The sequence below is a fragment of the Tauraco erythrolophus genome, chromosome 6 (assembly GCF_009769465.1).
Source record: "Tauraco erythrolophus isolate bTauEry1 chromosome 6, bTauEry1.pri, whole genome shotgun sequence".
Classification (NCBI taxonomy): domain Eukaryota; kingdom Metazoa; phylum Chordata; class Aves; order Musophagiformes; family Musophagidae; genus Tauraco; species Tauraco erythrolophus.
In genome coordinates this window covers 9,161,242-9,175,808 of record NC_141470.1, presented here as the reverse complement: position 1 = coordinate 9,175,808, position 14,567 = coordinate 9,161,242, and the positions used below count along the sequence as shown (strand labels likewise).

The 14,567-nt window shown below is 42.5% G+C and overlaps 1 protein-coding gene across 1 annotated transcript in view; it reads right to left on the bottom strand.

Moving 5' to 3' along the window:
- Window positions 1-3,413: 3,413 nt before the first annotated feature.
- LOC104376232 (mucin-5B) overlaps window positions 3,414-14,567 on the bottom strand; it is a 46,456-nt gene continuing 35,302 nt past the window's right edge. Inside the window, 16 exon segments of the mRNA XM_086613695.1 lie at window positions 3,414-3,588; window positions 4,242-4,365; window positions 5,053-5,092; window positions 5,969-6,097; window positions 7,298-7,393; window positions 8,330-8,452; window positions 9,011-9,051; window positions 9,612-9,716; window positions 10,727-10,904; window positions 11,352-11,383; window positions 11,755-11,876; window positions 12,021-12,090; window positions 12,614-12,764; window positions 12,766-12,793; window positions 13,473-13,665; window positions 14,238-14,421. Of these exon segments, the coding sequence (XP_086469821.1) occupies window positions 3,414-3,588; window positions 4,242-4,365; window positions 5,053-5,092; window positions 5,969-6,097; window positions 7,298-7,393; window positions 8,330-8,452; window positions 9,011-9,051; window positions 9,612-9,716; window positions 10,727-10,904; window positions 11,352-11,383; window positions 11,755-11,876; window positions 12,021-12,090; window positions 12,614-12,764; window positions 12,766-12,793; window positions 13,473-13,665; window positions 14,238-14,421 (1,791 nt within the window).

Here is a 14,567-nt window from a genome sequence, read left to right as displayed (position 1 = left end):
TGATCCTTCCAAGCCACAAACCAATAGGCAAGTCAGAGTTCGTCACATAGTGGCAACCCAAGCTCAGTGCACACCAGTGACATGATAAAGTGTCTTAGGACGTGTTCACCTGACACGAGGCAGTATCTCCAGCAAATATTTATTTTAGCAATATGGGACAGTACTTCCTGGTGTGTTGCCTCAGAACCGTTCAGAGAGTGGGAGTACCATCCTCACATGATAAGAAAAGAATGGCTACAGGCTGAAACCAGCTGAGCCCTGGCCCAACTGGCTGAGCTGAAGGCTGGTTCTCCTGGGGTTACCCTATTGAAGTGGATGCTGGTGTAAAGAATTCACGCAAACGGAAGAAAAAGTACTTGGAGCAGTGCCACTGATTTTTCTTGTGTTACGCAGGGAAATGTTTAACTTGCAGAGACTAGTCACTAATTGGAAGAGGTGGCCTGGGGCTACACATGAAGGCTTGACCATTTACACGTGAGAAGCAGCCACACAGCAGTGGCAGCAGGATCATGATCAAGTCAAGCGTTCACAGGGAAGCTTTTCTTGGAAGAGCTGCCTGTGTTCAACTTGGCCAGTTCTCGTGGGAGGCTTGTGACAACAGCCTAAAGAAGGACACACAGACTTCAGCTGCAGTCCAGCTTGCTCCGTGCAAGCAGCAATGCTGCTGCATGCAGAGGCAGAGCCACTCAGGAAGAAGGGCCAGTTTGCAAGGGGTCGTTATATCCATTTGCTTCCAGTGTAACACTTTCCCAAGATCGAGCAGCTTTCCATTTTTGTGCATTTGTGTCTGTGCGTTTGTGTGTGTGGAGATGTTTGACCCATTGCCTGTCTCTGAGCTGAGGAAGCTGAAAGTTCTCATTAAAGAGTCTTCGCCTTGCTGGCTGCATCTCAGCTAAATAGGACTCTGCACCTGTGAACAGAGGACCAGTGTGTTCACTTTAATACCCAGTCATCGGAGCTGTAAATAGTACTGCACAGGCCAGTCAGATGCTGGACTGAGTGAGTAAGTGAAGTGCCAGGTGCAACTGGGAACGGAGAAGGAGCATGTGAAGTTTCACATGATCCTCTGTTCAAAAGCGCTCTGGAGATGGGAATGTGCCTTTGGTTCCAGCATTTCACTTGCCTGAAAAGCAAAATGCATGCCAAAAATGAACAGGAAACTCTACCTTTAAATCAATGCCATTCTCAGCTTCTGTATAAAGTCTCATTGTCGCTAAAACACACAGGAGAAAAGAAATCTAAGTACACCTGGTAAGATTAGATCATGTTTTATGCCCCCTTCCCACCTGAGGATAATGCAGAGATAGGAAAGTTTTCTGATCTCGTTCTTACTAAGCCTTCTGATCTCCTTCTTGCTAAGCCATCCTGCTGAGAATGATTGATTTGCAGGATTTACATGAAAGTCTATCTGACTACTTAGAGTTTGTTTACTCTACTGACCACAAAAGCACTCAAGAATGGTTTCTTCCCCCTCAGGGAAAGGCAAGGAGGAAAGAAAGGAATGTCCTTTTTTAGCTGCTGTTCTTTGCGTTGTAAAAAGCCTGCATGCACTTGATTTGTATCAGTAAGAACATTGTCTGGGCTAATGTGAAATTTATACACGAACTTCACTGTCAAGCTATTGCCACACATGCCTTCCAAGGGACTTGCATTGCACTGACAGTTAACCAAATTATTTGGAGATTCCTATCATTTATAACCAAGCAAACTGGTCCACTGACTAGTGCAGAGGCTGGGAATGGAAGAGTTAGGTTCAGTTTGATGATCCTTATAGGTCCATTCCAACTTGAGATATTCTGTGATTCTATAATTTATTATTTCAGCTGGATTCATTACTTGCTGGATTTTGTTGTTTGTGTTTCCCAAAGATATATGCAGTGCACCTATTCCCACTGTTATTGTTAACTACACCCAGCATCTCTTTTACTGTTTGTAAGGAAGCAGAATAAAAACAAAGGATGAAATTCAACTCCTCTGACTTCAGCTGTCTAAGCCAGCTACCCTGGTTCTTGAAATATCCAATTCTAAGAAACCAGTAACTTCCCAAGGGCTCTTACACACCAGCCTTAGTCTGAGACAAATCATTGCAGAAAGGGGCTGGAGAACACGTTAGTTAAAACACTCCAAGCTGAACCCTGCAGAGACATAACACGAACTGCCCTATCGCATCACAGTGATGACCCAATAAGCACAGAACTCTCAGGTGAGCTCGGAGAAAAACATGTACCATTCAACTCTTATGTCTATCCAAATTCAAGGATTCACGCAACTTTAAGATCAGTAACACCATAATGAAATAATATACATGAAATTAGCCTTGTATTAGCTGAAATGATTTATTATGAAAAAGAATTAAAGATTACTTGAGGCTCAATAGCTGCAGCATTTAAAAACGGAAAGCTAAAGGTTAATGCACTTCATATCTACTTGGTCAGTTCAAAAGCATTCCCTTCAAAACAATTCCCAAAAGCCCCCACGCAGCAAGGTGCAGGACACTGCACCCTAAGATAAAGTCACAGTCCTGAGTTGTGTTTCAGATCACAAAAGATCAAATTGCTCAAGTAGCAGAAGCATTTGCCTTCCTTGTGTACTCTGAAGCTATTGTTGGACCATTTTGGTCCCTGTCCACATAGGATACTGTCACCAGTACCATTGGACATGCTAGCTGGGAGTCAGTCGTTTTTAACACAAATCACAGTCATGTAACCAGTAGTGAGGCTGAATACCAGTCTCTCACCTGACACACAGCTCAGAGTTTGATGTTGGCAAATAATATGAAAGATTAGTGAGATAAGGACTCACAATAAGGGTGCAAATATAGTAATTTTGTAGTGTATATGTAAAATAGGTTTTTACACTCCTGATGTAGTGCTCACTGCACAGAAGGAAAAAAGTACGTTGCTTTCCTCCAGTGACCCAGTGTCACAGCCAAAGTAGGTGCAGGACCACTGGGGAGAAGAATGCAAATACACCCCCAAGCTGAGTCCTGCCTCTCTAACCCAGCTGTGGAAGCGACTGCGGTTTCCCTTCTGAGGGAGTTGAAGTCATGCGTGTGGTCGTGGTTTTACAATATGCACTTTCTTCAGGCAGGACTTTTGAAAGGCATCTGCTGGCGCTGAGTGTCTTTTAATAAAATTGTTTTATACACCACTAAGAGATTAAAGACATTAGACACCTTGCCCCGTTAGCAGCACCACTGAAACAGGAGAACGAGTCCTCTTTGAAATGCAGTTTATTCTACAAACATTTAGAATAAAACCTTTAGCTAATTTTCATAACTGCATATAATACCAGAAGGAAAAAGCACAAGAGAGAAGTATGATCATTTGGAGGTTACTCACAGCTGTTTTCTAAACTACTCACTTGCTAGGGAAACATTAAGTGGGAGCTGAAATATTTCCTTTAGTTTATGCTCATGTTCTCCTCCTCGGGCATTTTGTTTCCACACATCCACATTCATCTACATGCACATATGTGAATTGGACCGTCTTATGCTCAGAGCAAACCAGTTCAACTTTCACTTCGTGACTCCTTTTTTCATGGCAGCAAATGCATTTGTGTTCCATTTCACCGGCCTCAAAGGAATACCTATAGAAATGAGATTTGCCCATCAGTTTGATGCCTGTTGTCTTCCCAAACTGATCCATATTTGTTTCTCCAAATGGAGGTACCTCTAAGGAGCAGAGGAGCAAAATTTCCCATCTATTTTTCTACTTTTTAATAACTGTCTTTCCTCAGGACACTACTAGCCATGCAGGGCCAGATCCTCTGACACTAACAGGGAAAATCCCACTAACTTCAGTGGATTTTAGATTAGGCCCATTCTGGCGAGACAGAATGGAACAATTCGTGCAGAGGCCAAAGAGCAGGAAAAAACTCCACTAAACACCGATGCTGTTAAAAAAAATATCACATAAGGACATGTTTAAGAATAGGTAGTTAATAAATTTAGCTGATGTCTTTTCAAAGGGATCTATTTTCGTAAGATAGGGCACTCCTGACACACTACAGACATTTAGTCACATTGCTGATGACTGCTGTTCTGCACACCCAGTTTCCCAACCAGGTCCTTTTAAATAGCAGGAAGGGGCCAACAGCTGCAGCCCGTTGGCCAAAAGAACCCAAGAAGACCAGACACAGGACAGGACAGGGAAAGATTTCCTACTTACACAGAGGGACAGGACAGGGAAAGATTTCCTACTTACACAGAGGGACAGGACAGGGAAAGATTTCCTACTTACACAGAATATGTACTGCACGTCCCTTCACAAAAGGGCACTGGGACCGGAGCAGCTGACGTACAGTTGTCGTGGACGATATACTGCTCTTTTACATTGCGTTTGCATTTATGCGGCAGGTCCATACCTGTGTAGGAGAACACTTCCTTTAGACTTCTTCAGGCTGGGGAGTAAATGTTTTGAAAGATATCTGCTAGTAAACCAAGGGCAGATCATCCTACTGGAACTTTTTACAGTTCAAACGCATAACCAAAAATGAGAGTGCAAAGAGGCACTAATTCAGCAAAGCAATCTCCTACTGGTCAAGGCAATTTTCTATTTTTGGACTAGCTTAAATGAAGACTTATGTATAAGTTCATGTAAAGATACTGTTGAACCAAGACCTAAAGGGGACATGAAGGATTTGTCTTTTTTTTAAATTGTTGTAAATGACATTTGTGACTCTGTAACAACCTACGATTTCTGAGTGGATGCTGCGGAAAAAAGACCCTTTTTTCCATGCAGTTTCCAGATGAAAGAATACAGAGCATTTTTTCTACTTTTTTTTTTTTTTTAATCAGGAGTGTAGTTCAAACTAACTGTATTTCAGTTATTTAAAAACAGAAAAAGAGATCAAAGAAATTTAGGGTCCCTATTGGAAGAATAAGGCAGATTTTTACCCTCAGCTGTGAGGTACAGAACAGCTCTGCTGCTGTAAGAACAGCCTTCCAGTCTGTGGAAACTGCACACTCTCAGTGCATGCAGAAGCAGGACTACAAGCAGGGGAGAACCTAACAGTATTGGGCTAGGGAATCAGTGGTTTAAATGCACTCACATGTCTTACAACAGCCATCTGAAGTCACATCAACTGTCCCCTGTATTGAAAGCAAACATAACCAGAACAGTTCAGATGCACATACTGCTCAGCAGCTAGTAGCAATGATAAGAGTTCAGGTATATTCCCTCATCTCTAACCAACACAGATTCCTCATCAGAACTATTTGTGTACCAGTTATATATAAAACTGCTTAAAAAAAAATCCAGCAAGGAACGGAGTGAATTTTCTTAAAACTGTATATCCGGTCACAAGCCTGGTAACACATGCCTGACCTTATGTAGGTCCTATTGAAGCCAGCACAAAAAACACAGCCTCAGAGAATGACAGCTGCTCCTGGAATTGAACAGTCTGACCAGCACAGAATCTACCCCAAAGCTAATTCAAGTCAATGGGTGTCTTTGTCCATGCTTCGGTTTTCAGATCTGCTGTGAAGCCTCACAAGGATTCTGAAAGTTACTGGAAACCACTGATTGCTGAAAGCCAGGCCATTAATTATAGCCCTTGCTCATTCATCTACCACTTCCTTGCTTAGTGATCCACCATGTATCAGAAGACACTGTGTTCATCGGTTTCCTCAGGTGTCCATGGTGAGTTACCATTTGCTGAGCTGCGTTTCGTAACACTGATGTTTCTCACGTAATGAAAAATCCCACCTTGCTATTGCCTCAATACTCTTCTCTTTCAAGTTCTAGTGCTTATATCACAACGAGTAAAATGTGTGTGTGTTGTTGGCAGATAGTTTTGTTTTACTTCCATGGGACACTCCAGGGCTGAAAAAGCACTTTTCCTTCAAACAAGGGTGATCAGCTCAGAAAGATCAAGAAAGACTGAAGTGGCTCATTCGAAACAGTAAACTCCCAGACCAACAGCAGGGCTCATTCTAGGAGGCTTTTTTCTGTTCTAAAATACTTACTGGGACACAGTTTGATTCTTCGAATGGTAGGCAGACCTTTACTGTACTAGTCAAGGAAAACTGGCCTGCAGATTCAGTGCACGTGTATTGAGTACAGTTATCATATGGAACTTTATAACTCTTTCCAACCTGAACAAAAACAGGGGGAAAAAAAACAACAAACCAATATAGTATAGCAATAAAAATAGAATAATGCAACAGTAATACATTCAATGAACTGACAGAGAGACTGGATTGTTCATATCACTCTGAAAGTGCTGAGATGTCTGGAACTCACATCTGCAGATTATGTACCAAGCTCACCCACTACAGCCCATGCAAAATCCCCTCTGTGGGCACCTAGGTAGAAAGAATCAATAGCTGGTGCCAGAATGAGCACAGACTTATGAAAAGAAATGCCAGAAGGTAAGTGTGTTAATGTATCTGGAATAAAATATATGCAAAAGAAAAATAATTTTTTTAAAGGATTTCAATGGTTTTCCTTTTTAAAAGATGGAAGAAAAGCAAAAAGTGTGAAAGAATAGAGAATTCTTCATAACAGAGGTTAATGGATAAACGCAAAGCCTCCTCATGGAAACATAAAAATTTTCTATTGCCACATGAGAAGCTAGCTTGCAAGATAAATTATCAAGGGATAAAAGGATGAAATAGAAAAGATGGAAGAACACAAGAGCTACCAGAGAAGCAATAGCATGTAAGGCAATAATCAATGGTTGAGACAGCATCATTAACCGTTCACAGGAGTAGCAGCCTGTAATAAAACCAAAGAGCTAGCCTGAGGCTCAGTCCATGTCTACACAATGCTACGCTCACAAGACATGATATATTATCTGGGTGTGTTACCAAGTCACACTACACTGCAGCAGCTATGCCACTTTTTATTTCCCCCTCAGCAAATTCAGAACTAGTGGTAGTATAGCTATATCAGCTCACTCACACTATTTAGCCCTATATCTCCGAGGCAAGATAATTACATTTTCCAGATTGGAGCAGTATGATGTGAAGCCAGCTCACATATCTCTGCAAGAGCAGTGTTACACCATGACACCGTCCCCTACAAATTCTTTCTCTCTGTTGCATGTCAGGAGGAGGAGTGGGTAACATGATTTCCATTCTTGCCAGAGATGCATAGTTTTCAACACAGTGGTCCGTGTGACATGCATAGAGCAGAGAGTAACTGTATAAACATCTACATTTACTTTGGAAATACAGACATTTTTAAAATCTCCTAGAGGTCTTCCCAGGCTGAAAATGCATGACACTGGTTCAAAAAAATGCTGATATCTTTTTGATAATTCAGCCTTGTGTGCAGGGCAAGGGAGTGCTTACCTCAATGGTCACATTGCCAAATGGAAAATTTGCCACACATGCCACTTGCTGGCACTGGCTGCAGCACTGACCCTCCTCTTCCACATAGCGGAAACCCTGTGGGAATAAAGTTTCCATTTAGCCATCTTACCTGGTGTCTTGTTCATGAAGCACCTTCATATCAAAGCCACACTGGAGATGGCAGAGGAAATGAGCCAACCTTCGGTTTTCATTTTTGTTGTCTTTAGAAACATATTGTCACTTTAAGCCTGACAATCAAAGCCAACAAGTTCTTTCCCTTATTGAATAGTGACTTCTGGGCACTTCAGTTACCATGAAAACCCTGTCATTGGCTAATCTTCGAGCTAACGCACAAGTCAGGCCAAATAAATTAATTCAGTGTATGACTGCTTGCCCAATCTACCACCAGTGCTTGGTCTGGTATGATTATCCACAAGAACTGCTGCTGTCAGACATGTGAAGATCATATATCAGCTATTTCCTCCCCTGTATTTTAGGTATGCATTGGTCTCTTGGTGGGTATGGATGTGGCTGGCTTCAGGATAAAGGATAATGATTTTATCCATTTTTAGGATTTGTAGCGGGTCTGGCCTTATCTGAGTAAGAATGGAAAAGAAAGCACTCTTTGCTTACATTTAGTAATAGGCTCAACAGTTTGTGTGCAGACTCAGCTCACAAGTACTGAGAAGAGTGTGGAAACATATAAACCACAGTGCAGTTTCTTTACAATCTTAATTTTAAGCTGACAATGGGCAACACCAACAGAATGGCACAAATGTCATCTCTAAGGAGCTGAACTTCTCTTTAACAGGTTTGCAATCATTCTCTCTCAGGGCATCTTTCGAAGGGTAATCTCTTAAATTTGCTAGAGCAAACACAATCAGCACCTTAAAAAGGACTTTATAAAAAAAAAAATCTAATAGAAGATTATATCCTGCTCTCTTTCAGTGAGGAAGCAGTTATACTATCCCAGTTTAACAGTACGTCCCCTCAACAGCCATTGCTTGTGCTCAGGGAGTGTGCAGCGCTGACCTGCTGGCAGGTGGTTTGGCATTTCACTGGAACACACTGGATGCGGTTGGTCCGTGTCACAACGTCCTGCTCATCTGTGCACACACAGTCCTCACAAGAGCTTTTAGGCACCATTGTCCCAGGCTGGAAATATAGACGAGAGAGGAGACTGGCCTTGGCAAGAATTCAGCGAGTTCTAGAATAAATATACATCCCTGAACTAAAAATAAATCCTTATGCTTGGGAATTATTTTTGGAAGAACTTCCTGAAACGAGTACCTCCAGATCTCTGATTTCGAGCATCACAGTCAGTATGACAAAATGAACATGAGGCTGACACTCCCAAGTGCATCAATCACATTAAATGAGTTATTACGTAATCTCATAAATTCCATGCATCAGTTTTCACTCAGTTTGACCTAGTAATTAATCTTACAACATTCAATGAGATTTAAAATTTGTATTTGATCACAATTCTGACTTCTTGACTCTAAAACATAGGTAAGATCTCATTCAGTAAGCAAGCTGCTGGTTGCTAGCATTACCTATTCAGTAACATTTCCAATAGTGCACAGGACTACTAGGAGAGAAGAATTACATTCAAATCCTGCTTTTTATGTCAGTGTTGACAATAACAACTTCAGAAATTTCTGGCTTGCGCAGCATTAACCTGTGGAAAGAAGTGTCTGGAAGAAGACCTACCTTAAATTCAATGCCTTCAGAAACACATACACCTTTTGGTACTGTTAAAAAAAAAAAAAAAAAAGATGTAGGAGGAATGTTGTAAACCTTTACTGTACTCATCTCTAAATTGTGAGAGATTTAGAGGAGACAAAGAGTAGAACTGAGCTTATTCACTAACCTTAATAACCCGCACAAAAGGGGAAAAAAGTAACTAGTACGTGGTGCTAATGATTTTTCAGAAGCCCACATGTAACTTTTGCTCAGATGTTATGCATGAAGTGGGGGTAGTGCTATATCCTGGTATTTTCCATATGGAAAAATCTATTTACCTCATGTTTTTTCACCAATACTTGAAATCAGATGAGCTTTTATCTATTGTTAACCACTTTGCTGGTAACAGAGCCAATGGGAAGCTAGGTCAGGTATGTGAATCTGGAAATAGAATTTGGCAGCAGAGCTTTTGGGTACGTTCGATGTAACCGACATTCAGTATATGGTCAATCGTAAACACTGAGAGGGAAGGCAAGAGGCTAGCTACTTCTTGTGATTTTGACTCATTTAGAAAAAATGAAATAGTTTGAGGAATAAGTAAAACACCTTAAGGAAACATGGTACTTACTACAGGAGAAGATAGGACAACAACCGCCCTCAGATATAGTGACTACTGGTTGGAAGCCTAAGTCACAAGCTGTTTTGTTGATAATGCAGGTTTTTATATCACATTCTGCAATAGACAACAGAGATAAAATAAGCCAAAGCTTCACATCCAGCAGTGTTACTTACAGACTAAAGCTTGAACATCTGAGAAACTGGGTAGAAATAGATGGTTCTCGAACCACACATTTTTGGAGTCTGTGTCATGTTCAGGTGAAGTATCTCTAAGCTTGCTCTACTGTGAAGCTCTTCCCTGGACATACACTTTTGGCCCTTGTTCCTGCTTCTCTTCCTCTACTGGATGTCACCTCTAACCAAACTAAACACCCTTATTTCAGAGACTGAGAAGAGACAGAGAAACAAGTTGGAGTAAAGGTAAATGAGTCAGAGAGTAAAAAAAATGAAGAGGCTGTGGATGAGAGCCAAAGATGTAAAGGTTAGGACATGCAAGGCAAAGCACCCTGACAGTGCCCACTTCTCCCTCAAGGCATCCAAGGAGCCTAATAGACATCTGCCTGGCAGCACGAAGGGATGAGGAACAGAAAACCATTCCACCATTATTGTCAGGATCCTCTGTCCTGCATCTTCCTATGGGTGCTGGGAATGGCCAGGGTTAGGAGCCAGCTGATGGGAGTCCTGTGCTGCGGTGGGCATTTGGGAGTGGGAGGGTACAAATGGAAAGGTGAGGGCAAACATATATCAAAAACCTCCACAGGAAGCCTTGGGAGAGCCTGGGAGATGAGCACATCCTCCTGTACTGGACAGATCTCTGTGCAAGGATCGCTCTCTCATCTCAGAACGAACAAGAGCCAGAGGATCCTGTGAAGGACCTGGTGGTCCCAATGGTACATGGGGGATTTTACAATGTACATCTCTAGCAGGTCATGGTACTAGTTTAGAATACAAGCTGGACCAGTGGAGGTATCTTCTGACAGCAAGACCTCCTGGCATTTAGATGGAGGAAATGACCACTCCAGTGTGTTTATTTGAATCTGCTACTTGTGCGGTAGCAGATCTCACTTGAGGATTACTGCGAGAGGCAAATGATGCTGCATTATGACATCTGAATTATCTACTCACCACAGACTGTCTCTGTGCAGCATGGGTCATCCAGACGTGGTTTTAGTTTGCGTACAAAGCCCTCTTTGGTGCAGTTGATAGGTGGAGATTTAGCACAAGGGCGCGGGAAGCAAGAGATATTCAAGGTCGCTTCGTCACAAGCACAGTACTGACAGTCATGCTCCCAAGCCTCTCTAGGCTGTGAAAACAACAGGGATAGTAGTTCAGAGAGCAAAAACTAGAAGCATTATGTTAATGAATGCCTGCTGCAAGACAGTGTAGGGCTGGGTTGCCCTAATTTATTATATAGGAAAAGCAAGAGTTCAAATCTCAGAGAGAGGAGAGGTTAATGGTATGAAAAAATGCTATTATCTGCCACCTTCCTTTGCAGATTTACAATTTTCCAGGAGGGAAGCCTGGTCCTTCTACCAGGAAATAGTGATTTCCACAAACTGCTATTTCTGTTTCTGTACCTCAAGTGATTAATAAAGTTCTGGAGATAATAAAATCTGCCGTTTCTTCCCAGTGTCATTACAGTTCACTGATATTTGAGCTTAGAATTAAAAGAAGAAACTAATTCAGTCATTTTTACAGGAGGTCACAGCACCCAGCTACAGTATAAAGACAGTATTTTCCTTTTTCTTACCTGCTTCACTGATCCATCTTGTGCAGTGCAACCTGTAAAATGAATTACAGATTCCTTTAACGATGGAAACCAAGGAAAACAACAGAAGCAGGAGGACAGGAATAGAAGGAAAGTCTTGAAATCTGAGAAACAGACACAAAGAGAAAGAGAGATCCAGAGTGCAAAGTCACAGGATGTGTATCCAAAACATTTAAAAGATCCTCCTCTTCATGCTTTTGAAAGCTGCACTTTCTGCACAAGAGCAGGCAGAAACTGCCAGTCTGAAACACTTCCAGCCTAACTAGAAAGGGTCAGTGTCATGGTCTCCCCCATTTCCTCTGTACCCACAACATCCCCCTTACTGTGCACTTCTAGTCAGGGTCTTATCCCCGCTTCCCATCCCACCATTTACATTGTTTCTTACCACAGACAGAAACACAAATGCCATCATGATCATTCAGAAGAACTTTTCCATCAGGACAGTAGCATCCCTCAACAAACACTGGCGTGTTATTTTGGGAGGGTATGGTGTCCATAACAGCTTCTCTGCACAATTAGAATACAAACAGGAATGAATCAGAGGCAGAAATGTGCTCTGGGACAATCAAAATCCCAGGGGAATGTGAACTTTCAGCCTTCCTTGGCAATTTTCCAATTATGGACTTGAAAAGTGCTTAGGAAATGACCCACCTGCTGAAGCAAGTGTTTCTTTTTGCTTTCCCGCATGGCTTGTACACCTGATCCCGCGCACAGCTGGGCTCTGTGGAGCAGCACAACACACAGGTTAGAAAGCCCGGACCCACATGCATCCCTTCGATGCGCCACGTTCGAACCGCACACGCTAATGCAGCCCACCCCACTGGTCTGCACAGTCCAGACTCCTGCCCAGTGAGAGGATCCCTGCGTCTTCAGCAAGAGGGGATCAACGGATTCAGCAAGATGCTTGTGACAGTGCTAGTAGTGCTTACCCCTGAATCACTGGGTCCCCCTGAGAAGGGCAAAACACACAGAGAGAAGCTATGTGTTGCCACCTGGTGACGAAGCTCTAAGTAACACACAGGACTCAGCTGAGCTGCTCAAGGAGAGACTATGTTTCCCACTTATTTTGCACCAGTTCTGGACTGGAACAACCTCTTTGGTTTGTTCCTGCTTTTTCTCAGGTCCAGAGCAGCTCAGGTAGGATTGAAGGCTGACGATGTGGAGGAGCACAAACAGGTGTGTAGGTGAGGAAAGAACAGACAGGAGTTGCTTCACCCCCACCATCAGGTCTTTCCCAGGCGTACCACACTGCCCATTCGCCTGCCTCCTCCAGTCCACGCAGACACCGTGGAGCCCGCACAAGGCTGCGTAGGTCTGCAGGCTCTGGCACTCAGCGCTGGGCTGCCGTTCGGAGCACCCGCTGGCCACACACGCCTCGTAGTAGGGCTGGGGGGGGGACCACACCATGGCACTCAGTCAGCTTCCTTCGCAAAGCAAGGAGACAGACACAGCATTTCACTTCACAGGGCTACTTGGAAGGAAGAACTGAACTCAGAACCAAACCCATCCCCGCCCAGAGAAAGCATCAAGGTAAAGATACAACTACAAATTGCTCTGATAGGCCATATGGCCACACAGCTTCATTAAGAATGATCTTTACCTCCCATTCTTTACAATGCTTTGAAAAGAAGCAATTTTACGTTGGACCTATACCTGCAAAGAAAAGTCTCCTGCACAGCTCTCAGCTATAATTCTATACGCTGAAGTTTTATGTCATCATGTCTGAAAATCCTGTTTTAAACCACAGAATTATTTTAAAACCAGACACACACATTTTCTTACTATATTCTGACTGTGTTCCTTTTCATCCAGAGCTTTCAGATATTGAATTATAGCTAGTTCCTGGTTTGCTTCTCCAGAACTGACAGGCAGAGGGGTAGCCAAGCAGCTGACACTATTAAGGGAGGACTGATTTTGATGATGCAGCTGAAAAATATCTGCCAAGCTCAGAAACACGCACACATCAGCTCACTGCTCAGTTTTTCAAGGTATGCTAGACTCCATATTTGCATCATATCCTATAATAGTTCACCAAACTCATGCAGTGAAGCACAAAATTATGTTGTGGACTTATTTTTCTGGCTTTTTTGGGAGTTGTCTTACCAGATGATTTTACACAGGCTGGAAGGCTCACAGTGCTGATGATATTCAATCTCAGCTGGTTCTGAGGCACCTGGATTACAGTATCTATTGGTAGGATCTGGGACTTTCCAATCTAATGCCATCTCTTTGAGGGACTCGATAACCTCACCATTTCTCTTCATAGCGTCATCAGACTTCTGGTTAGTGCAGGTACCTGGTAGCAATATAAAAGCAAAGGGACAGTTCAAGGACAGTTGATGCTGATGAAGCTGCCTTAGAGAAAACCTGGAGGGAAGTTCTCCTCCTTGTGGGAAGGTAACAACACATGGGATCCTGGATGAGTTCACAAAAACCGTTTGTAGGAAGAGAAGGCTAGAAGAAATAGTTTGCCGGTTACATGAAAATCAGAGTTGACATGTTGGTTGATGCATTTCTGGTGGCTAGAACAACTGACACGGCTCTGTCAAGCACAGGATTCGCCAGATTTTGTACATTCCCGTATTGAGTAGTTATGACCAAGAGGAAGGGCTTAGAAAGAGCCTATTTTCACCCATCAACAGACTGTGAACAGAATGAAAGGAAGTGATTTAAAACTCTGTCTCCTGACAGTGTCTTTCCACCAAATGAGATAAATTTGTTAAAATTTGTGAGAAATAGAAATCAGTGGAGTTGCAAACATTTAGAGATGCATCATTGTCGTTTAACTGGACATATTTACAAGGGGACAAAAGAAAGAATGAGGAAAATTTACTGTGTTCATTACTGTCAGCTGATGAGGACACTCACCACACAGTCCCATGGTATTGTTATAAAACTTTCCAAAAGGGAGTTTTATGTAAAATGCAAGGCGACTGTAGGAGACATAAACTTCTAATTCAGGTATTTCAATTATGACATAAAGGCCAGAACTGGTTATCCTGATACCATTCTTGGAAATGTCTGGAACAATTTTCTTATCATTAAACAAAATCTAAAAAGAAGAGAAACAAAAGGTCTCTGTGGACATCCTTCTGTTGAATAAGGTATACAGTTTATGCAACTGGAAACCAGAGCAACACAAATTCAGACCTCAGGTGCACCAAATGAACTCTGTCAAAGGCAGCCATTTAAGCAGTT